General features: G+C 40.2%; 4 protein-coding genes across 5 annotated transcripts in view; 2 read left to right on the top strand and 2 right to left on the bottom strand.

Moving 5' to 3' along the window:
* Positions 1–22,743, bottom strand: part of LOC111767528 (acyl-coenzyme A synthetase ACSM5, mitochondrial-like) — a 117,642-nt gene extending 94,899 nt beyond the window's left edge. The window contains exon 1 of the mRNA XM_070232140.1: positions 22,669–22,743. The gene's annotated coding sequence lies outside the window, so the exon portion shown is untranslated. The remainder of the gene's footprint in view (positions 1–22,668) is intronic.
* REXO5 (RNA exonuclease 5) overlaps positions 1–24,926 on the bottom strand; it is a 692,166-nt gene that overhangs the window by 409,427 nt on the left and 257,813 nt on the right. The window lies entirely within an intron of this gene.
* The window catches only part of LOC100147307 (protein disulfide-isomerase-like protein of the testis), a 305,575-nt gene that overhangs the window by 40,823 nt on the left and 239,826 nt on the right, over positions 1–24,926 (top strand). The gene's annotated exons all lie outside the window — the stretch shown is intronic.
* Positions 76–12,877, top strand: LOC138917213 (acyl-coenzyme A synthetase ACSM4, mitochondrial-like). The gene is made up of 5 exons (XM_070232566.1): positions 76–163; positions 3,000–3,207; positions 8,733–8,876; positions 9,622–9,778; positions 12,752–12,877. The coding sequence occupies exons 1-5, from the start codon at positions 76–78 to the stop codon at positions 12,875–12,877; spliced, it is 723 nt and encodes a 240-aa protein (XP_070088667.1).

Raw genomic sequence — 24,926 nt, 5'->3', positions numbered from 1 at the left:
AGAATACAGCAACAAGCCTTGAGAAGTTTGTGGGTGCAGCCTCAGGTCAAGGTCCCTGCTTACTGATCCCACCCCATGGCAGGCACTGAGCTAAACACTTTGCCCATCAGTGCTTACCAAAAGGCACTGCGAGGACCTGTGCTTCAGCAGATGCAGGTACTGGGTATACACGGTATTAAAATACACTGCATCAATCCTTTCTATTAGAGAGAGGGGAAAGTCTTCCTTTAAATCTGTTATGTCTTTAACAGCTCTCTTTTACTTGCTAAACTTTCTTCTGAATAGAGAGAGCAGTTAGAAATTTAAAATCTCTGGATAAAATTTCAGGGCATATTTTATTTTCAATATATTCATTTTTCAGTAACCTATTTTTAGCAAATGGTACTAATTTTCGAATTATGGTCGTAATTAAGTGCATCTTCCTTAAGTAAATGTATACAAGTAAAAGTGAGTCGATGTAAGGAAAAAGACAAAGAACAATGGCACAGGTGTAGAAAGATCTGGCAAAAAAAAAAGTGGTACTCAAATGACTCAAGGTTGAGAAATACTGACCTATATATTTCATGAAATCCCCATCACCACCATGGGGGGGTTGCAGATAAGGAACTTAACCTCATAGAACATAAACTACTTATCCAAGGTCAGCAGTTGCAAAGGGACAGGAACTAGCCCCGGATCTTAGGGAGCTTATACCCTACAGGGTAGGGCCACATCTGGAACACAGTACAGTATAATAGTTGAGGTACGTTTACAGCTAATTGAAAGTATGATGCCTTGCTTTGATGGGATATTATTAAAAGGATAATTATAAGGATTTCATAATGATGTTGAAAAATGCTCTTACTGCCAATGTTAAAAACAGCAATATATAAATTTTTTTTGCATTCACTATTAAAAGGAACTTGCAAATGTGAAACCAATTGTTGGGTGGAAAGAGATTAAAGGTGGTTTACATGTCATAAAAAATGTACTTAATGTTACTTAACATAATTTATGCAATTTGTGACATGCCAGGATTAAAACAAACCCCTATGTTGAATAGTCAAAAATATCCAGTTAATTAAATGCTAAGCAAGCAGCTAAGGATTGTTTCCTAACTCAGAACTTTATCTTCTGAGTGAATACTGAAATGCTTGTACTACACCACATGGTAAAAGATTTTGCTTTTGCTGTAAAGTGTATGCAGTCTAAGATCTGCCAGAAGAGAAGCTCTCCCGTAACCTCCAGACTGGATATCCATCCATCGAACATATTCATGTCACAGATCCACCAAGAGTACTAATAATTTCTGAGCCTATAAGAACACGTGGTTTGCAAAATAAAAATCTTATATTTCTATATTAGTGAATGATCTGAGGTCCTCTGAGGTGTTTTCTTTTTTTTTCTTTTGAGGAAGATTAGCCCTGAGCTAACATCTGCTGCCAATCCTCCTCTTTTTGCTGAGGAAGACTGGCCCTGAGCTAACATCCATGCCCATCTTCCTCTACTTTATATGTGGGACACCTGCCACAGCATGGATTGCCAAGCGGCGCCATGTCCGCACCCGGGATCTGAACTGACGAACCCCAGGCCACCGAAGCAGAACATGTGCACTTAACCGCTGCAACACCGGGCCAGCTCCTGAGGTGTTTTCTTAATTAACTTCCTTATAATCACGTATTTATTCATTTTCTCAAGAGGGGATGACATGTAAGAGCTGTTAAAGTATATTCAATCAATAAAGACTCCTTCCTAGCAATTCAACTCCACATTACTCCATTTAGCTGACTTCAGGGAACTGACCAAGAAATAAGTAGTCTGGTATATGGCACAGGTCTTGGGAGTATGGGAAATGTATCTCTGAATCCCCCTCCTGCTGCTTACTGACATTGAAACCCATGGGTTAGCTGTCATCTATACACTGGGATTAATTTTAAGTGAGATACCAGGCACATGATAAGTGCTCAATAAGTGGTTGTGGCTTCTTGTAATGCTTTACACACACTCTGCTTTCTTCCCATTGATCCACTTTAGAAAGTGCAAATTACCTTCCCTCTGTTTTTCATCTAATTCTCCCATATATGTTCTTCTCATAAGGAACTACTACTTTAAAATCAGGCCCATCCAAGGCCAGAGTTTAGAATGAAGGGAGGAGATGGGATAAATTAAGCATTGCCAAAGTAGTGTTGACAAACCTCCAGGGTGCCAGACCACTGCAAAGCCCCAGGTTTGAGGGCTGACTCTGCCACTCACCAGCTATGACCCAATCTCATATTCCATCAAATGGCAACAACTGCATGGACCTACATGGCTGCTTAGAACAGTGGTCTCCAGGCTTTTTTGGTTGCACAATCAGTCAACAAAAATATTTGGGGCACACATCCTCCCATGTGGTTATAGTTATTTACATTGTTTTACTGCGCTAACATAGTATGCATGTTATAAAATATACACACAAATGAGAGAAAACATTTTTTAAAATCTCAACAAATTTTGTAAAATTCTAATTCCTTTTCTCATCCTCAGTGGATTATCTTGCAAAACTTACTTTGGAGACCATTGGTTCAGAGGACTGAATGAGATAATGTTCCTAAAAATGTGTTATAAGCTGTAAAGTGCTATTTAATTGTTACAGAATGATTCAAATGTTCCACAAAATGTTACATGATAATAGCCCACCATTATAATGCGTACTATATGCCAGACACTATTATGTCCCCCATTTTACAGATAAGGAAAGGAAGGCACAAAGAGATCAAGTAACATGTTCAAGGTCACAAAGCTAGTAAACTGCAAAGACAGGATTGGACCCAGGGACTAGCAGACTCTGAAGCCAGTACTCTAAGTGTCTCCCAGTGATCAGGGTCCTGCGGGAAATCTCTGGGGACCAAGGCAGGGTATCTGAAGGCTGGATTCCACAGCTCCTCCTCACTCAGGCACAAAGCTCAAGTTTCCACAGTCCATCACCTTACCTAATAGACAACAGTTCTCTTCAGCTCAGGGCCCTCTCTCCTTCCCAGGACTTGTCTTCATGCCAGGAACAACCCAGCTGACAGCAAAAGACATCCTCTATCGGCTACGAGCATCCAAGGCCAAGTGCATTGTGGTCAGTGAGGAGGTGGTCCCAGCAGTGGAGTCCATTGTGTCAGAGTGCCCTGATTTGAAGACCAAACTCCTGGTGTCTCCACGCAGCCAGAATGGGTGGCCCAGCTTCCAGGAGTTATTTCAGTGAGTATTTGCCCTCACTTCAACTCTGGTACCAGCAATAACAATAATCACAGCTACATCTCAGAGTCTCCTTGCCTCCAAGGACTCTGCAATACTGTGGATTGATCCTGGCTCCCTCCCAGAAAAGAAACACCTAATAAAAGACTTTGAAGGACAGAAAGAAGGGATGTAGCTCTGCCTCCACTTCCCTGTTTCCTGCTATGGCCTGTGATGAGTATCCTGCATGGCTTGGTCCTTGCCTAACTCCTGGACCACATTTCCCACGACTTTTTCTGCCTTGACTCCCTCTGGCCACCCTTTTATTCCTCCAACACGCCCTCCTCCCCCACAAGGGCCTTTGCACCTGCTGTTTCTTCTGCCTGGAAGAAATACTCTTCCTTATCCATTTCTACAGTTGTCTCCTTCCTGTCAGATTTCAGCTGGCATGTTTTCTCCTCAGGGAGGCTGTCCCTGACCACCCCATCTAAAGTAGAGTTCCAGGCCACTCCAACACATCATCCTGTTGTTTTCTTCATGGCACTCATTGCTATCTGAATATCATGTCCATTCGTTTGTTCCCTTATTTACTGTCTGTTTTTCTCCTCTATGCTAGGGGTTGGCAAATTAGGGCCCATGGGCTGATTCTGGCTGAGCACCTGTTTTTTAAATAAAGTTTTATTGGAACACAGCCACATCCATTTGTTTACATATTGTCTATGGCTGCTTTCATCTTACAAGAGCACAGCTGACTAGTTGCAACAGAGACCTTATGGTCTACAAAGCCTAAGATATTTACTATATCTGGCCCTTTACAGAAAAAAATATGCCAACCTCTGCCCTAAACTATAAGCTCCAAGAAGGCAAAGGCACTGTTTGTCTGTTTGGTTGATCACTCTGTCTCCAGTTACAACCACGCATTTGGGGCTTAAGAAAAATTTCCTGAATGAATGAACAAAACAGATCACTTAACCTCAGTTTTCTCACATTTATAATGGGAATAATTATACTGCATATACTTTAAGGGTTGTTTTGAGGATAAAATAAGCTTATATGTGAGAAAGTGCTTCCTAAACTGTAAAAAAGGGAATAAAATGTTAATTAACGGTATTATCCTTCAAAGAGCTGTTAAATAGCTTATGTTTTAAAAAAATTCTTCCTGAGAAGCTTATAGAAAGAAGACAAGTAAACCCTGTTGAATAATAGGGCAGTTTCCTCTGTTGGAATGAAATTTTATCCTACTAACTGATGTAAACCAAATCCTTTTGGTCGATCCCAAAATTCTCTCCCAAGCGCCATGCCAGAGAATCCTGTTTGTGTCTTTCATTGACTGTGGAACTTTGGATAAGTTGTTACATTTCTGAAACTATCTTACCATAAAACAGGGATAAGGATAGTATCTACCTCATGGGGTTGTAAAAGACTCAAATGTGATGAAGGATTTGAAGTGTTTAGCACAATGCCTGGCACACGGTAGTCTCTCCATAAATATTATAGTAATTATTGTTGCTATTATTATTTTCAAGTTAATAAAGTCACTCAGCAGTTCTGTGATTTCCTAAGATAATGTATCCAGATTATTTGAATATGTACCTACATAGGAAAATAGTTTTAACACGCTCCCCGTATACATGTATGTTTATTTCTTTATAAATTATATAAGTATGCTTTGGTGCATTATATAAATATCAAAAGTAAACATTTTCAAGGACAAAAAAATACATATAATTTGAAGTCCTCCTATTTTCCCCCATCCCCATTGTCTTACATAACTCTGGGCATCAACTACCCTGACTTTGGAGACTCCTGTCCTCAACAACTGCAACATTCTGCTGACTCCCCAAGAAAGCATAAAGGTGCCACAAAATTCCCCCCCAAAAATGCCTTGGAACTCATGTGAATTTCAAATTGAAATTTGCACATTTTTGGGATAGTTTTCAAGAAAAAGGAAATCACTATTTCAAACAAACAACTCTGGAGTGTCATAACTCCAAAAATGCCTTGGATTGTTTCTCTAAAAACTAAGGAAAAAAGAGCTGCCATGGCCAACAGTTGGCCAGTCTTTCAGAAAACCACACGCAGCAATAATGAGGGCTAATTTCACATTGTTAGCGTCAACCTTTTATTCAAGGAGTTCATTTTAAGGCCTCTCACTCTCCTTCTGCCTCCCAAGGATAAAAGTCCATGAACATTTTCCAGAATATTTTAATAGGATGGGGAAAAGGTCAAAATTATGGGCCAGACTGATGTTTCCCTTTTCTTATCCTGGCAAAAAGGACCCCTTCCCTGTGGCTCTAGAACCCTGGACCCTGGTCTTAAGGGGACTGAAACAGTGTTCCTGGCAGAGGAACAGCAGGAGGAAAGCTATGGAGGCAAAAAACATACTATGATGTGCAGAGAATGGACACAAGCAGTTTAGGGTGCCTAGAGAACAAAATGTGAAGTCAGAGTAGATGTCAGAAGAACAAGCACAGGCCAGATTATGGCCTCTTATATAAAGATCTCATACGCCATGCTAAATCTTTAACTTGACTCTGTCAGCAAGGGAAGCCACTGACGAATTCTAAGAGGTGAAGTGTCGAGGTCAGTTTTGGATTTTAAATAGATTTATCTGGCAGCTGTATCGAGGATGAATTTGAGAAGAACCAAATTGGAATCCAAGAGACTATCCTGGAGCCTAGTCTAGCGGAGAGATGAGGTGGGTCTAAATCTGAGCTCTGGTGAATGGGATGGAGGGAAGGAGGCAATCTAAAGAACCAGCAGGACTTGGAGATTGATTGGACGTGGAGGATGAAGGAAGAAGTCAAGGCTGATCTGCTTCTTAACCTGGGTGACTCAGTCAGTGGGGTACTATCAGCTGGAGAAAGAGTTTAAAGTTGGACATATTGAGATTGAGGGGTCTGTGAACATCCAAATGTCTAGCAGGTGGTAGATATATGAGCCTCAGACTCAAGGAGGTAAAGATACAAATCTGGAAGTCATCAGTATATAATCAGTTCTGAAAAATCCAGAAAGATATAACTCAGGTATCTAAAGAAAGAGAGACAAGTCAGATAATGAAATCACTGCTTAAAAATCTCTTTGGTGGGGGAGTCGGCCTGGTGGCACAGCGGTTAAGTGCGCACGGTTCTGCTTCAGTGGCCCAGGATTCACCGCTTCAGATCCCGGGTGCAGACATGGCACTACTTGGCCAGCCATGCTGTGGTAGGTGGCCCACATATAAAGTAGAGGAAGATGGGCACGGATGTTAGCTCAGGGCCAGTCTTCCTCAGTGAAAAGAGGAGGACTGGCAACAGATGTTAGCTCAGGGCTAATCTTTCTCAAAAAAAAAAAAAAAACTTTTTGGCATTCAGATTATAATGTCTCTTCTTTTAGTAAAAGAAAAAAGAAAGAAAAGCCTTATATCAAAAGGTTTCCATACTGCATTGAGAAGCATTCAAAACAAGAGTTTTCTTTTTTTTCAGGGTATTAGATACCGTGAAGAATTCCCCTTTCTCCAGCCCAACACATACCAGCTTCACTCTCTCTCTATATAGTCATGCACCGCATATAGCAATATCTCAGTCAACAGCAGACCGCATACATGATGGTGGTCCAGAAGATTAACACCATAAGCCTAGGTGTGTAGTAGACTTTGCCACCTAGGTTTATGTAAGAACACTCGATTATGTTAGCACCACAAAATTACCTAACAATGCATTTCTTAGAAAACATCCCCGTCATTAAGCAATGTATGACTGTACTGAAGAAATCAATACAATTCAATAATCTTTTTCTATTTTTCTGGGGAGGAGACAAGTTACCAAGAAAACCACATTAATAATTCATGAAACCATTTTTGATGATATGCTGTAAGTTTATGTGATTAATCTTCACTGTTTCACAGTTTCAATTCATCATCAGGATGAATTAAAATGGCATCCTCAACCTTGTTTCCTTCAACCTGGGAAGTTAAAAATATGATACGAGCCCCCAAAATCCTTAGGTATTGTATCAGTTATCCAATACTGAGTAACAAATCATCCAAAGCTTAGTGGTGTAGAACAAAAATCATTTTATTTGCTCATGATTCTGTGAGTTAGAAGTTCTCACCGGCCTCAGGAGAGGCAACTGTCTCTACTCCACATCAGCTTGACTGGGGCTGGAGGATCCAAGTGGGTTCACTCATAAGTCTGAGGCTTTTGTGTTGCCTGTTAACTGAAGCACCTCACTTCTCCCACACACGGCTTCTCTCTCCACCAGGATAGTATCAACATTCTTAATGGTGGCTGGGTTCCCCCCAGTGAAAGTGAAAACTATAAAGCCTCTTGAAGACTAGGCTGAGAAATTGCAGAACTTCTGCCACACTCTACCGGTCAAAGCAAATCATAAGACAAGCCCAGATTCAAGGAGAGAGGACATAGGGTCTACCCTTCAATGAACAAATGGCATGCTTATACAAGGATGGAAGGAATTGTTGGAGCTGTCTACGCAGACAATCTCACAGATATTATCAGGCAGAATGCACACGGCTTTAGTAATAAGAGACCCAAGTAAAAGTGGCTTAAACAATACAAATAATTTTATTACATCACAAATAAGAAGTATAGAGGTAGAATGGAATGACAGTTGGTAATTCAGTGGTTTGATGAAGTGAGCATGGACCCAGATTCATTGATCTTTCTATCCTGCCATCCTCAGTGTGTCTGCTAATCCCCTCGTGATCCCACCATGGCTAGGGTAGTTCCAGACATCGTGCACTTTCATAAAAATATCCAAAGGCCAGAAAACAAGAAGCAGGGTGGGGAAAGGCAGCATCCCTTCCTCATGACTCTTTTTAGAACAAGGAAACAGTTCCCATAAAGTCTTTAAATCTCATTGACCATAACTGCATCATGTGACCATCCCTAAAGCAGGTGCTGGTAAGGGAAGGAATGACCATGATTAGCTTAGTTTAATCAAGAGTCACCCTTGGAGCTAAACAGGAAACAGTCTCCCCTAAAGCACATGACTGTCTGATAGCTGAACAAAATCAGAGTTTTATCAGTGCAAAACAATTGGGATGCTATTCGGTGAGCAACTAACTGTTTCTGCCAGGGCTATTGAAGATATTGAATAAAAAAGCATTAAAAAGTTTGATTCAAATGCCAAAAGATCTTCCTTTAAATCATAAAAATTCCTGAAATGTTAATAACAATTTACAAAGATTCAATACTGATTTTTTGAAACTTGTAAATTAAAAAAAAGCACTTAGAAAAAAATGTTTAAATAAACAAAATACACATCCTTTTGTTATTGATATTGAAAGTTATCTTCCCTTTCTATTTGGCCTATAGGGAGGTGGAGCTTAAAAAAAGAGACAGAAAGAAATGTGCTGTTAAATCTTAGCACTGATGTACAAAGTCCTCTAAGATTTCTTCAGAAATTCCTCTCAGCGAGGCTCTGGATTAGGTTCTGTTCTATTAACTATCCTCTGGTATCAAGAGGACATAAGGAACAGAATGAAAGAACTATCAGAATTAAAGTGGTCTGCCATCTTCAGCCACCATCTTGGGGTCCATATTCTACAGATCCGCGTCTGCAGAACACAGCTGTGTGGAGACAGGAAGTCAAGAACCAACGGCCATCTACTTCACCAGTGGGACCACAGGCTCTCCCAAGATGGCCCAGCACTCTCAGAGCAGCCTTGGAACTGGCTACACCCTCTGTGGAAGGTAGGGAGGAAACACTGTTTTTGCTAAACTCTCCCCTGAGCTGCCAGCACGTGTACCCAACTGTCTAGCGGACGCCTCTGCTAAGATGGCTCTTAGATATCTCCAGTGTAACGTCTACAAAACAGCACTCTCGACGCCCCTGCCCAAACTTAGCTCAGTAAATGGGCACCATCTCATCAACTGATCAAGCAAGAACTTAGGAGTCAACCCTGATTCAGTCCTCACAACAGCATGTCTGGCTCCTTCTCCTCATCGCCAGGTAAATGTCCCCACACAGAGAGGCCCTCCTAGATATCCTAAAACAATCCCATCACTCTGTTTTATTTTCCTCATAGCACTTATCATTATTTGAAATTATGACACTGATTTATATAATTACTCATTTTATTGTGTGCTCATTCACTATCTATCTCCCTAAAATAAGAGCAGAGATCTGGTCTACCTTGCTCACCTTGCTAGGTAGAACAGTGCCTAGCATATAATATTTGTTCAATAAATACTTGTTGCATTAAAGGATAAACTCAGAAAATTATGCCAAACCCAGCCTCCCACTCCACCCTGAGATTATTTAGGATTCTGAAAAAGTCCTCTAACAAAAGTGGGGGCTAAAATCGCTCACCCTGCCTTGGGGCTTCTTTCGACCCTCCTCTGCAGCCACTGAGGTTCTGGCCAGTCCTCAAAGATACCAGTTTGTTTGCTCTCCTGATTTTTTGTGTGTGTCTTGTTGCTTCTCCGCATCATTTAGGTATTGGCTAGACCTGAAGTCCTCAGATGTCATAAACAACATGTCCAACACTGGCTGGGTCAAGGCCACCATTGGCAGTGTGTTTTCTTCCTGGCTTCAAGGAGCCTGTGTCTTTGTGCATTGGATGGCCCAGTTTGACACTGACACCTTCCTAGATGTAAGTCATGACTTCTAGCTACATCTCTCCCTTACACAGAAAAATGATTCCTCAAGATACAGGGCTTCTTGGGCTTATGGAAATCATTCCTTTTTAAGAAGCAAAGTTTCCAGGGACTTGGCTTTTGAAATTTTTTTTTAAAGATCAGCACCTGAGCTAACAACTGTTGCCAATCGTCTTTTTTTTTTTTTTCCTTCTTCTTCTTCCCAAAGCCCTCCAGTACATAGTTGTATATTCTATTTGTGAGTGCCTCTGGTTGTGCTATGTGGGACACTGCCTCAGCATGGCCTGATGAGCAGTGCCATGTCCGTGCCCAGGATCCGAACTGGCAAAACCCTGGGCCGCCAAAGCACAGCACACAAACTTAACCACTCAGACATGGGGCCGGCCCCTGAATGTACTTAACAGAGTCAAGAGAGAATATCCACAACACTCTCAGGCACAAAATTCACTCTTCTGCTTCAAATTGTTCACGATGTGCTAGTGTCGCTAAATCTGTGGCCGCTTAAGAGTCTAGTTCTAAATAACAGAAGTCTCAAGTCTAACCAAATCTTTGGTATCTGATTCAGTGAAACAAAGACAATGCTGATAAATCCAAACCGCTGTGCAGAAGAGAATGAAGCTGGGCTCACCTTTCTCGCAGAGCAGCTCCTTCCATTCTCCCCTCACCCCATGCTTCTTGCTTTGTTAATTCTCAGAACCCAAGATTCTTGAAACCAGGCATGCCTCTCCTTCTCAGCCAGAGACAGCTAGATTGAGGTATCAGATGACACCTATTTCTTTAGCCTTTAGAAAAATGTGATTCAGGCCAATTATTTTTCAACCATGAAAAGTCAATTAAGTTTAACAAAATATGTATTGATGTGGGGTCGGTGAGCCGAGGAGTCGAAAGAAAGATTTCTTGGACTCTCAAGATCTAGCAGTAGTGCTCTTTTATTTAGAGAATAGTGTGGGACAGCATGGGGACAGGGCCCATGGGCAGTCAGAGCTGCTGCTGCTGCTGCCCCCGCTACTGCTGCCATGGAGACAGGACCCATGGGCAGTCAGAGCTGCTGCTGGCATGGGGAGCTGCTGCTGCCACGGGCATGGGGACAGGACCCATGGGCAGGCAGAGCTGGTGCGTGGGGACAGGACCCACGGGCAGTCAGAGCTGCTGCTGCTGCTGCCCTGAGTTGAGGGTTAAGGCTAGTTTTATAAGGCATGGGTATGTGAGTCGTCTCTTTACAAGACAAAGCAAAGAACATGAAAAAAAGTTAAAATGGTATCAGTGCAGGTGGGGTCTGGTTATTGGGTGATCCCATGACTTTTAGACAAGAATCAAATCGGATTAAGTAAAGGTTAGAAAGGTTAGAAGCCACCACCCTAAATCAGTTACATGAGACTGCCAGACAGCAACCAACTTAAGTTCTTGCCTTCCCCATTAAGAGTTTCTAGGGACAAGGTCATCTCTCTTCTTCTTCTTGGTACAGAGAGGGAGGCACCTTTTACAGATAGAGATTTACCTTACAAATGTAAATGTGTCCCAAGAAGGGTAAGTTCCATTCCCCAGAGCCTCCCTCCCTGTCCCAGTTTATCAAAAGCAATCAGCCCCAAACAATCCCATGCCAAAGAGACATATCCTGGGGTGGCCAATTTCAGGTCCCTACAAGGTCATCCCCCCTTCCTTCACAAATGCAAATATCTCTCCAAGGGCAAGCAAATTCCAGTCCTCAGAGCCTGCTTCTCATCTGCAGTTATTTAAAATTAACCAGCCTAAAATTCTCATCATGTATTATTAAATAAGCACCACACCTGTGTGTAAATAAAAGCTATACTCACCCTGCAATTTTGCTAACTGGTCTGACGAGATGGCTTGAGGATCTTAACAGAAATGTAGGGTAACATAAGAACTGGGATCTCTACATCAGGTTTACAAAGTGCCCTAAAGTAGATAAGTTAACTGTGCAGTTTCAAAACCTACATTTCATAAAATAAGAATACTAGTTTTTATAAAATATTAAATATTTTATTTTTAAAATTTAATATATTAATATATATTCATAAATCATATTAATATATTAACATTATCAATTAGTTAATAATATATTAATATTATTAATACATCTTAATATTCAATAAGAATATTCTTATTTTACAAAGATAATGTGTATATTTTAAGTGCCATAAAAACTTTCACAGATCGACACTACTCTTAGTTATATACAGTACGCTTAATATGAACAGTTGGAATCTAGGGAGCAAAAGTAGAAACACTCACTTACACATCAAAAGTTATTCTTGATCTCTGACAATCCAGATAGCCTAGACACACATCTTGAAAGCATTCTCCCAAACGCTTAAATTTAATACAAATTGTCGATTAATTACATGACAAAGTGGAACCTCTCTAGAAAAAGGATCTCTAAAACATTAATATTTCTCTAGATTTAAGATACCTGGGTCATTATTTGATTTTAAGGAGGTATAATGAGCCCACCAAATCTTAAACAATTTAAGAAAAGGCCTGAAAAATATCTTACGCATTTAATCAATCCACTCTAAAGGACTGATGTCTTTTATAGATAACGGTGTTGGAAAGGTCTCAGTAGGTTAGCTTACATCCAGAGTCAATACTGTACGTGAATTTATGGGCAGGAGTTTTCAAGAATCTACCATGAAAGGCAATTTGCAGCCCTGGGGTAGCATAAACCAGTTCATACTTTAGAGTTGTTCTCAAATTCAACAATTTATTTTTTGTTGAATTTGATTGTATAGGTCTCTTACTGTAACATATAAACATTCTTTCCAGTCACTGGAAATTCCCAAAGGACATACACTCCCTAGCGACAACTAATAAATATTTCCTGTCATATTCCTAGTAGTGACCATGAGATGGGCACATGTTAATGAAGGAGAGTGAGAGGTTAGACATCAGTTCCGGTTGTGGGCTTTAATTAACCACTTCTGACATCTGTGTCTTTCTCCATCGTCCAGACGCTTACCACTTATCCCATCACCACCCTGTGCAGCGCGCCCACTGTGTACCGGATGCTTGTGCAGAAAGACCTTAAGAGGTACTGGGGCAGAAATCTCCATTTGAACCACAAAGAAAAGCTATAATCCAGCATCACAGATCTCCCCTTTTCAGAACAGGAAAGCCCAGGCTTTCTCAGTCTTGACACTATTGAAATTTTGGATGGAATAATTCTGTGTCGCTAGGGGCATCCCATACATTGTAGGATGTTGAACAGCATTCTAGCTGGCCTCTACCTACTAGATGCCAGCAGCACCTCCCACTCCACCAGTCATGACAATCAAAAATGTCTTCAGGTATTGCCTGCCTAAAGTCTCCTAGGGAACAAAATCATCCCCCAGTTTAAGAATAACAAGGAGCAACTAGGGGCAACTGAACATTTTCCTGGGGACAATCAGAGCCCTACAGTCCCAGAACTCCCACCCCCTCCCCCCACCAAAAGACACAACTACATTTATACTGCCTTAAAGAGATGCTAATAAAGTCTTAGGACTTGAAGATTATATTCAATTTAGGCAAATCACCTGACTATCCAGTGGAGTTGCACTGTATATTTATGTAACTCATATGAATTCAACACATGAGAAAAGAAAGAAAGAGAATCAATTAAATGATGCAGCCTCGCCCATCCTGTTCCCCGGAGGTAGGGATGTCCAGGAGGGAGAGTGCTGAGACGGAATAAAGCAGATAGGAACATTCTCTTATCCTAGTCAGTGTCAGCTCCTTTGTGGCCCTCAAAGTAATTCAAGGGCTATTCGGAGGTTTTCTGAACAGGCACCATTTCTGTCCTAGCACACCCTCCTGCTCAGTTGGGACGTCACTGTATCACAGTCGGGCTGTTTCAGACTTCTTCACCCGAGTCCTGGGGGCAGCTGAGTAGTAAGGCCAGCAGTTAAAAGTTCAAGCTCCAAGTCAAACAGGCAGGGCTCTGCTACTGACTAACTTGTGACCTCAGACAGTGAAGATGACCTTGCCAAGCCTTCCTTCACTCCACCCAAAAGAAAGGATTAAGAGCCACCTCATTGGGTGGTGGTGAGAATTCAATGTCAGCAGCAGGCTTAGTGAGAGACCAGGAAGCATCCAACTCCGCCCTTCATTATTTGAGGCCTTGGGCAAGTTTTTTAACTTCTCTCAGACTCAATTTCCTCATCTGTAAAACAAGGGCTGTGAGGATTATGAGAGTGCTCCTAAAGCGTTTACAACAACGGATGGAAATGCTCGATTAACATTAGCTCTTATGCCACCTGGCATAAATAAATGCTTAATAGAATTATTAGCATTTTCTCCTACTTTTTTCCCTTTAATAGCCTGCTAAAATGTAAGCTCTGTCAGGAATCCTTGTTTTAATCACTAACATGCCCCACTTGCCTAGAACAATGTCTGGAAATGTATTAGGTGCTCGGCAAATATTCGTTGAATGAACTTTCCTGAGACTTGCCTCTCCTAGCTCCTTTGCTTGTTGCTTGATATCTAGGACAATCCAGAGAAAACTGCTGCCACGATAAGAGGGAATTTCTATGTCCCTGGAGACAGAAGAGAGATGGACAGTGACAGGTATTTCTGGTTTGTTGGCAGAGCTGATGATGTCATCATGTCCTCTTGGTTTGTACATTTTCCACTTTAAGAAAGTAACACTTTGCCAGGTGAGATCTCCTATTTGGGGGTTGTAGTGATCAAAAGGTTCTTTTCCTCTTCTAGGTACTGATTGGACCATTTGAAGTGCAGAGTGCACTGACTGAGCACCTAGCAGTTGTTGAAGCAGCTGTTGTCAGTAGTCCAGATCCAATGAGAGGAGAGGTAGAGTGAATGTCACTGAAGAGCAATTTCATAGTTTCAAGTTCTGTCCCTTTGACCATTCTAAGGAGTGAATCAATTAGTCAAGCAATTCTTATCATGAGGCACACATGCAGCAAAAATGTACCCTGGGCAATCAACTTTACAAATGACTTGTGTCCCAAAGGGGATATATTAGGATTCTTTTGATAGCAAGTGACAGAAACTCAACTCAAACTGATTTAAGTTTAAAAATAAAAAAGAGAATTTATTGGCTCACACCTAAGTGAGGTCTTCAGGTACAGCTACATCCAAGGGTTCCTGTGAAGTTAGCAAAACTTAGCCTCTCTCCATTTCTTGGTTCTGCTGTTCTTTATGTTGGCTCCATTCAGGAAGGTTCTTCCTCCTTGATAGCAACCAAGTCCAGATGTACACAGGGAAGGAGACAGCCCCCTTTCCATTAGTTTCAAGCGACTCCCAGAACTGCATTTGCCTATCTTAGATCACAACTCTTAACAACATGGTCTGGGGAATGGTATATGCTGACCAGCCAGACATGGATCACAGGCTCAACAATGGAGGTAGGAGTGAGTGTCAACCAACCAGAGACTGTAGGGTAATTCTCCATCAGAAAATCAGGGTACTGTTACTCAACAGGGGGGAACAGATACTGCCTATGTAAAAGCAGCAAATGTTACTGTATGTATGATTCTTATGGAACTCAGAATACATTTTCTCACAGAAACAATGCAAATAGGAGACTGTGGCCAGGTTCCCAAACAAGTTCCACAAGCCTAATTAGGACCCAATGAAAGGGAACTCAGGGAATGACAGCAGAAGCCTTAGTTCTCAGAAAAAGCCATCTCCTATGGAAGAGAACAGTTTCCTTTCCTCGTGGACGTTTCCTACAGACTCAGGAACTGGCAGAATTTCAAAAGCAGTTTGCCTATCACCATCCTCCCACATCTTTCTGTACACCCGGCTCACATACCAGTGACCCTCTGCAGTGACACTATGGATCCCATACTCACACCTCCCGTTCCACCTCCACGCTCAATGGATTCCATTCTCCAAAATCTTTTTCTCTTGCCACCGTATTCTCATTCTCTCAATATAACTGATTTCAGCTGAACATCAGAAGGAAACGCCAATTAGAATCAATGTATGAATAATTAGTAATTTAAACTATACTTACTAATCTCAATAATTATCTGATTGGTGGGTTTTAAATAGTATTACAAAGAGAAGCAAAAAATATCAGGCAAGAAAGATCTTGTAGAGGTAGATCGACCCTTCCTGAGAGTCGATCTCCCAGCATACACAACCCTTCCTCCATCAGGCCTCCCCAAACCCGTTTCAAAACACACATTCTGTGTTCTTGTACCACATATTCATTTGTCCCCTTCTACATACTTTTAACAGTACAGGTCTGTGGGAGGAGGTGGTCATCTGTAAACCAAGGACTGCCTGTAGAATAAATAGGCTTAGTCTGGTGGAAATGTTAAATACAGGTGTGACATGTAAATAAAACTCAACCTTCAGCTTTATTGAACCACTGCACTCCTCACACTCACAAACCATTCATCTGGAATTAGATCTCAAAAACCTCACTTTGTTCACAGGTGATCTCTGGCATTTGCCTTCATCACTCAAGCTGCCATTAACAAATAAAATCTGCCTATATTCAGTATTAGTTCCGAACTCTTGCTATGTCTGAAAAACAAACATATCAGCATAAAGTGACTTTTCTCCTTCAGGAAGCGAAAGATCTTATTGCCTTGTCTGCACCCTTTAAATCATCCAACCCAGGGAAATTGACTCTTGAACTTCAGGATCATGTGAAAAAATCAACCGTACCTTACAAATATCCAAGAAAGGCAAGTATTTTGCCCAAAAGTTAAAGTGTGTGTTACCAGATAAGGGTCTAAGCTAGTAAGTATATAGATTTTATTAGCTTTTGACTTTATAGTAACTCATTACATAAGTAGAAGACACCTATTTCAACCTGTTTAACCCTAAGAATTTTGCTTTAAAATATATTAGGATACTATAAACGCTTGATAAACTGTAAGTTTTTACCAACTCCAATACTGAGTAACCAACAACTGTAAGTGAGCAAAAGTGAGGCCATCTTGTTATGCTAAGTTGCCCCAGCCCCTCTGTGTGACTACTTGCTGCTTTGCACGTACTCTAAGAAATTAAAATACTCTCCTGATTTATGGCCTCCGCTTACATATATACTCCCCAATAGCTTGATAAATTAAAACTTTGTTCTATGAGTTTCTCTCCAGGAACAGGCTGACCACAGGTGGGAAACACACTTACAAGGTATCCATCACAGCTGACAGAAGAATAGAACAATAAAAGACCCTGAAGTCTGTCTGGCTGAAAGAAACCCCCTCCTTACTGCCCATTTCCCCATACAACTACCTCAAGATTCTGTAATTTTTGGAAGATGGTATTTTGAGACACTAGTCTGCCATCTTCCCAATTATGCCGGCTAATTGAGTTAAAACTTCCTTTCTCCATCCCTAATTAATTGGCTCAGAACATGGCAAGCAGAGAGAACCCATTGCTCAGTATCACTACTAAGGATCCTTATCATACTAATCAGTCTCATTCCATGAGGAAAAAAGATAGTGGCCAATTGTTTTTACAGACAACACCTGATTCACCACTCATAGTACACTTAGGCCATAATACTCTTCTAAATCCAAAGCATGTGTCTGTAAGTACCAAGTGACTGAATTTAAGGCTCAGGAAGAAGAAATTATCCAAAGAAACTGTGGAATCTTTCCTGAAACCTTCTTCTTCAAAGGAGGGATTTAAGAATAATTCTATATAAAGACTCAGAGATGGCACTGCAATTTCCTTCTAGTCCCAGAATCCTACTGGCTGATATTCACTGATCCTCTACATGAGAATTCCATTTCAAGTGGCATCAATTCAGCTAAAAGGTAGTTAATTTCAACCTAAGAATGTGTAACATTTTCTCTATTAAATTCAAAAAATCAATGACAAGTTGATTTTCAGAAATGTTTGAGGAGATTTTAAAATACAGTAGCCCTATCTTGAGGGAGGGGAACAAAGAGAATTTTACTATCTAGCCAGGACACAGGGGAAAATTGTATATACTCTAAATTATCTCTCAAAAGTCTCCCCTAGACACTCCAGGACCCAGCTCTTAAAAGCTCAAGAGCCAAGAATTAACTTGCTGTTTCTCTTTGCTTTTAGCTGAAGCCTCTACTTCCCTGGGGCAGTAGAGGCCTAGGTCTGGTTTAAACTGGGGAAAAGCAAGGGAGTCAAGAGATTATTTTATTCTTCCGGAAAAGCATATAGGTGAATCTGCACTAAACTCTCATATGATGGAGCTCCGCTGTCTTCTTTACTATATAAACAACAGTTTCTGGTGTCCAATAAATTCAATGAGCTTAGGCTAAGAAAAGCCCCAGAGTCTGGAACTCAATGCCAGAGTTTCAAGAAAACTCTCTCCTATTGTACTGACAGCTGGGATAGTCAAAATGGAATCAAGTGTCTCATAATATGTTTCTCTGTTACTTAAGTGGAATTTGTTCAAGAATTCCCAAAGACTGGGCCGGCCCGGTGGTGCAGTGGTTAGGTGTGCACGTTCCGCTTCGGCGGCCTGGGGTTCACCGGTTTGGATCCCGGGTGCGGACATGGCACCGCTTGGTGTGCCATGCTGTGGTAGGCGTTCCACATATAAAGTAGAGGAAGATGGTCACGGATGTTGGCTCAGGGCCGGTCTTCCTTGGCGAAAACAGGAGGATTGGCAGCAGTTAGCTCAGGCCTGATCTTCCTCAAAAAAAAAAAAAAAAGAATTCCCAGAGACAATCACTGGGAAAACCAAGTGAAATGTTTTAAGAGACCACAAATGGGGACAGACATAGGCTGATAAGAAAACTATGGCATTAAGTAGTTACAGGGCTGCTTCTTTTAGTCCTGGCTTCCTGATAATTCAGTGACTACTCTCTAAAGTGCTTAAGATTTTTCCTGCTGAAAAATTCAACTTAGTTTTTGTTTTGTACTTAAGCCAAAAAATAAATAAAAATCTAAAAATATTTGGGAAGAAAATTTTTATAATAACCAAACCAAGTAGCAAGGGTCAAATGATTAGTTAGAAAAGCACGGTGGACAATGAATTTATCTTGTGCCTGATTAATTCAAAATAAAGATTAGAACTGTTCCAAGAGAAATGTTCATGACAGAATTCTTTCTGCTTAATATCTTTACATATTTCTCATTCTTTAAAGTGGCTTAAAATATTAATGTTAAGGAATATAAACAATTCAAAGCCAATAAGTGAATTTAACTACTATATTACTATATCTCATTTTGGAGCAAATTCACGGTAAAATATCTTAAGCTTGGATTATGTAAAAGTATTTGTTTATTCAAGAGCAACTAATAAATTTTTGTATCTTCACTTTTTAAGACAATGTACATGAGTTTTATTGATACATAATTTGACACAGAAACATCTTTTTTGATATATCTACTTATTAAGCAAGAGATTTATTACTAAGAGGCAGAAAGAGAAAGTACAGAACACCAACCTTTGGGGAACAAATTTATTTTGATTTTTCTGAAAATATCAAGAACTATGAATTACAAGCTGAATATTTGGCCAAACCAAAAACAAAATATAAGTAAAAATAACATTGACAAATCACGTTTAACCTTAGAGAAACATGTTTTAAAATACCAACTTTAACACTCTTTCCACCATGGTGCAAAACAAGTTTACCAAACGACAACACAGAAGTGGAGCTTTTTAATTGACGTAACTTTTTCTTTTTTAACAATTGGCACCTGAGCTAACATCTATTGCCAATCTTTTTTTTCCCTTCTTCTTCTTCTCCCCTAAGCCCCCCAGTACATAGTTGCATATTCTAGTTGTAGATCCTTCTGGTTGTGCTATGTGGGATGCTGCTTCAGTATGGCCTGATGAGCAGTGCTAGGTTAGCACCCAGGATCCGAACTGGTGAAACCCTGGGCTGCTGAAGTGGAGCACGTGAACCCCAACCACTCGGCCACAGGGCTGGCCCCTAACTGACATAATTTTTTAAAATAAAAATTAAAAGAAAAAAGGCATTCAATTCCCACCCTGGAATCTTGTCATTTATAAAATAACATATTCAACTGTCAGTGGAAATAAACCTGAAAACAAATCTTGCAACGAATCAATTCAGATTCCGGCAGAACAGAGTATACTTGAGAGCTGAGGAAGAACACGTTTTTGTCACACTCAGGTCTTAACAAATATTGATAAATTCAAAAGGAGATTAGAACCAAACCACTAAGCCAAAATCTTTCTGTGGAGTAGCTGCTTTCACAAAGCAAAAGGAGCCCCGTTCCACAGAGTTGTATGTTCTGTAAGCAGATGGCCAATTTTACTCCCAGAGTCTCAGAGTCTCGCACCATCAAAATAAAAGTATTTTTATCTTGGACAAGTCTGATGAAGGAAATAAAACTCTATCCTCCAAATGACACTTTCAAAGCTCTTACCATCCTTTCAAGATGACTTCAACCTATTAAGAGCTAACTTTCTAAATATCTAAAGATATATCAGGAAGTTCCAGCCTGTCTGCATTAGCAAGGCCCTCTCTATTCTCTTTGCCCCTCCCAAATCCTTCTAGCCTGGTTTGCCAAGCTGGACCACTAGCTAAGAGGATAAAAACATATGCCCACGTTCACCAGCCATTAAATAAACAGCCATTGGTGCAGGAAGTCTTAACATTTATAATACTTCCAAACTTTTTAAAACTTAAAAATAAACCCATTTCCAAAAGCTAATTTCACAACCCCTTAATATTCTCAATCTGGACATCTTATTTTGTAGCCTTCTTCGGTGTTTGTCTTTTCAAGTTTTTTCCAGTAGTTTTACCCTGGAGGAACCCATGAAAAACTTTCAAATTAAAGGAACGTTCATGGTATGTGAGTGTGAGCACTAAGTTGAAGGAAGCTCTTGTTTCCCGCAAATCCAGAACTGTCTGACCGGGACTCACAGAGTTCTTTCTCTTCTCTCAAAGACAAAGTCTCAGGCTAAGAAGATTTAGCGAACGGGTCCCTCACCCAGTCACACACCAGTGTTGGGAAAAGGAGGGGAAATGCTATTGAATTTGGCTCTGCAGCTCTTCAAGGATAGCTTTAGTAAGGCTTGAGACGCTGCTATTTTCCTTCATTCTCAAGCCCAATGGTGTGGAAACATTTCAAGAGTTCCTTTGGCAATGTGCTTGTTCCAAAGACTCAGTTTCTTTTTTATCTAAGAAGCTTATCACTTTTAGGAAAAAAGAATTTTCTCCAGGACCTCGCAGAAACTTGTTCGTACAATGAAAAATGTCTGCTAAAATAGACTAATTTCTGCAGCCATTCCTTATCTTCAAAGCATTCAGCAAAATCTCTAAGTACTCTGGCAATTCACCTTCCAACTCAAATATCCTGTTGAGACCTCTTCCTCTGATAAGCCACTGGATTTCTGTATGTAGAAGATTTTAGGTGCTCTTTGGGCAGGCTTTAGTTTTGGGTTTTTTTAAAACATTCTTGCATAAATGGGTCTTTAATAAAGTTAACCAATTTTGTAGCATTATTGAGAACTTTCCCCATTTCATCGCTAAGTATTTTATATCAGCACTTCTCTGTGAAGAAAGCAGTGTGCTGTATTGTCAAGACCAGGATTTTCTTGTATTAAAATGAGGCAAAACTTGTCATGGAGCCAATCATTGATGGGGTAGCAGGAGTACAGATGACAGACCTTTGGTTTTCAGATAAGGAGACCCATTAAATTTATATTTGCCTGTGTCTGGGGAGGCGCCTAGCAGCAGAAAACATTTTCATGAATTTCAGTATCATTTACATATCTTACAAATGCTACCCCATGACAAATATTTGTGAAATGTGTTGACACGTCAACGCAGATAGAGAAGCTGCTGCTTTTCAGTTAATTATACAAATCTCTTTAGCATCACATGAGGTCAATTTATTAAATTGAGAGTACAGTCATTTTGATTTCTTGTACTGTTTCTTGCCCTAGCATTTTAATGTGGGTATTATTAGATTCTTACCAACTATGTGAATTTTTCTTTCCTAGAATAAATTATGCTACTAAATAATTTGATTACTAAATCTTTTCACTGAATGTGATTTTCCAACAAAAGCTTTACTGTTTTGATATTCCAAAAGCCATTTAAAATAATCAACACCCTTACTTATCAAATGGCTATGATTTATAGTTACCATTGCTGGAGCAAACACCAGATTTCTAAGTTGCATTCCACAGACAACATACAATGGAATAGGACAGCTTGGATTTTGAGTGGCTATAAAACCACTGAGAAGTAGCTTTCCTTGTAAACAAAGAATTTCTTTGTGTCCCTTTTTGCTCCAGTAAACTGTAGTAACTCAGAACACTTAATTCTTCATCACTAACCTTATAGGAAATGTCTGCAGTTCTATACCTAGAATGGTCCTCTTCTATCTCATACCTCGCCTTCAAAAACTGCAGCACTGGACCGTCAGATCTGTTTGTAACCAACAAACGTCAATAAAATATAAAAACAGGCATAATAACTAAAAAAGAAAATCACAAAAAGTACAAAAACTTCACAGGACAATTCACTTCTAACCTATATGACCCATGTTTTTGCAATGTTTACAACAAAGTGGCAGGGGACAGCTGAGTTGCAACACAAAAAAATTCCTTCCTTAGAATGAAAATTTCCCTCTGGGTTTATCTTTCACAAAGCTTGTTTGCTCACACTAAGTCAGCTGGCAGTGCAGGAGAGGCTAGGAAAGGTAGTTATAAGGGAGAGGCCATCGTCATCCTCCTACCACTCTCCTCTCTGTGCAAGTGTTCACCAATTATCCACAGCTTCTCTTAGCTCACCCAAACGCATGTGGGTGACTGCACACTGCCACACAGAGCAGAAAAGATCTCTAACAAAACTGTTAACAGGGCTGCTCAATCATTGTTCACCACTGTGAGCACAGTATTATGCAGCACACACAATTCAAAAACTGTATTTTCAGTCACAGTTTTATATGGAATTCCAGAAACATCCCACAGAACCCCAGTGGAGAAACTCACCTCCAACATTGATCGACTTTTTTCCTCTGAGAGGCCATTTTCATTTGACTCATATCCTTCTGTGACCTGACTTGCAAATTCAGGTTTAGCTCCTCCCTCATTCACCACCTTAGTCTCAGATATGGTTCTGTCTGCTCCAGCTCCTCACCATCCTCTGGTACCACCTGCTGGTTATTCGACCCTTCAGCTGGGTCATTTTGACTAGATTTGTCACCAGATTCCAATTTAGATTCTTCCCATTTCCTGCTTGTGCTGCCTCCTTTGGATTAAGCTGTGATGGGTCCTTAGCATTCTTCACCACCTCCCGGAGACTATATTTTCTGAACATATCATCTTTCACAACAGTCAGGCAACAGGCAGCTTTAATGATTTCTACTACCACTGTGTACTGTGGATTGCTAAAATCCACTCTATTTTCCAAACTGAGGCTGTCTACTATTCCTGTAATAAAAAGAATAGCGAAACAGTCTGAGAAGGATACATGAAGCTTGATGGATACAAAAACAATCTTTCATCTCTTTCTGTTTGGGACTTGTTAAAGTAGTATATAAACTAATACCCTCACCGTATATATTCTAGTCCACTACATGGACCTCAATGAAATTCCATAAACTTTTTCAATAAATAAATACAAATGAAATCCTGAGAAAGAGATTTTTGTTTTTCGTTTCCCAAAGAAAATTCAATCTTGATTTGGAAAAGATTTGATATCTATCAGGAAATCTCATATGCAACATATTGAAACCAGTTACATTGGATATTATTTTAAGGACTTTTTAAAAATTTTTTTCTTTCGAGGAAGATTAGCCCTGAGCTAACTACCCTCAATCCTCCTCTTTTTGCTGAGGAAGACTGGCCCTGAGCTAACATCCCTGCCCATCTTCCTCCACTTTATACGTGGGATGCCTACCACAGCATGGCGTTTGCCAAGCGGTGCCATGTCTGCACCTGGGATCTGAACTGGCGAACCCCACACCGCGGAGAAGTGGAACGGGTGAACTTAACTGCTGCGCCACCGGGCTGGCCCCTATTTTAAGGACATTTTAATGTACTTGTTCTACACTCAAAAATGTAAGCCTTAAATCTTTAAAAACAAATTCTTAAAAGCATGAACAAGTATTTACTGTTGAACACCAATGTAAAATCACTACAGAAACATACCTGCCAAGTATTTGATAACTTCTGTATTCAAGTGACTGTTTTTTCAAGATTTGTAAACAATCCGAAATGTCCCTTTGTTTGGAGCTTTAAACCAGGGTTCCAAAAATGTTTCTCCATATTTTTTCCTATCTTCTAAGAAAGCCTTGCATGTGCCTGAGATGGGTAACATTCATAGAATAACCCAAGTCACTGTCTTCTTGGTTTTGTACATATCCTGGAGAATATGATGTACTAATTTCTCAGATTCTAAATAAAGAAAAAATCAGCACAGAGCAAACAAATAAGTTAAGATTATAAGTTCTCAGACATTTTAAAGACTCTTCAGGGGCTAATCTGGTGGCGTAGTGGTCACACTTTGGCAGCCCAGGGTTCAGGGGTTCAGATCCTGGGCATGGACCTACACACTATTCATTGAGCCACACTGTGGTAGCATCCCACATACAAAATAGAGGAAGACTGGCACAGATGTTAGCTCAGGGACAATCTTCCTCAAACAAAAAAAAAAAGAGGAAGGTTGGCAACAGATGTTAGCTCAGGGCCAATCTTCCTCACCAAATCAATCAATCAATAAAAAGACTCTTCAAACTCTCTGAAATGAATTTTCATTGGCCATGATGTAAGTTGGCAGAAGAGCAGCAGAAATTATCATAATGAATTTTAAATAGGTCCAACTACCCAGTTTTCCAATTAATACTTCTTCAGTGCCTACTATGTATTAACACTGTATCTAATATGTGAACTCTTCAGTATTAATACTGCTTTCACTAAAAACAATTGTTCATGAAGACATTGGACTTAACATTTTTGTGAAGTCTGATTTTATCCAACACCACCACCATACTGTTTCTTTTCGTATAACAATAGCAAACATCAAAGTAACAAACATTACATAGCACACATTTTTTACAAAAACAAACAAAACAACATCTGCAAGTCACTTAAAACATTTCATTATCCATTAGCCACATTTGTACAGAAGTCTAGATCTCCAACTGTGGAGGAGTCCCAGAACCATGATTTGCACAAGATCATGATGTAGTCCTTAGGCCACATCCTGACTACATACAAGTCTTTTTTGTGCTGCTGGGTGTTTTCAA

The sequence above is a fragment of the Equus caballus genome, chromosome 13 (assembly GCF_041296265.1).
Source record: "Equus caballus isolate H_3958 breed thoroughbred chromosome 13, TB-T2T, whole genome shotgun sequence".
NCBI classification, from domain to species: domain Eukaryota; kingdom Metazoa; phylum Chordata; class Mammalia; order Perissodactyla; family Equidae; genus Equus; species Equus caballus.
Note: the sequence above shows the minus strand (reverse complement) of the source record. Positions and strands in the feature narration are given on the sequence as shown.

Coding starts and splice junctions, on each gene's coding strand:
- LOC138917213 (XM_070232566.1), top strand. CDS start 76: ATGGCAGGCACTGAGCTAAACACTTTGCCCATCAGTGCTTACCAAAAG. Junction 8,877..9,621: donor GGCTACACCCTCTGTGGAAG/GTAGGGAGGAAA, acceptor CGCATCATTTAG/GTATTGGCTAGACCTGAAGT. Junction 9,779..12,751: donor ACACTGACACCTTCCTAGAT/GTAAGTCATGAC, acceptor TCCATCGTCCAG/ACGCTTACCACTTATCCCAT.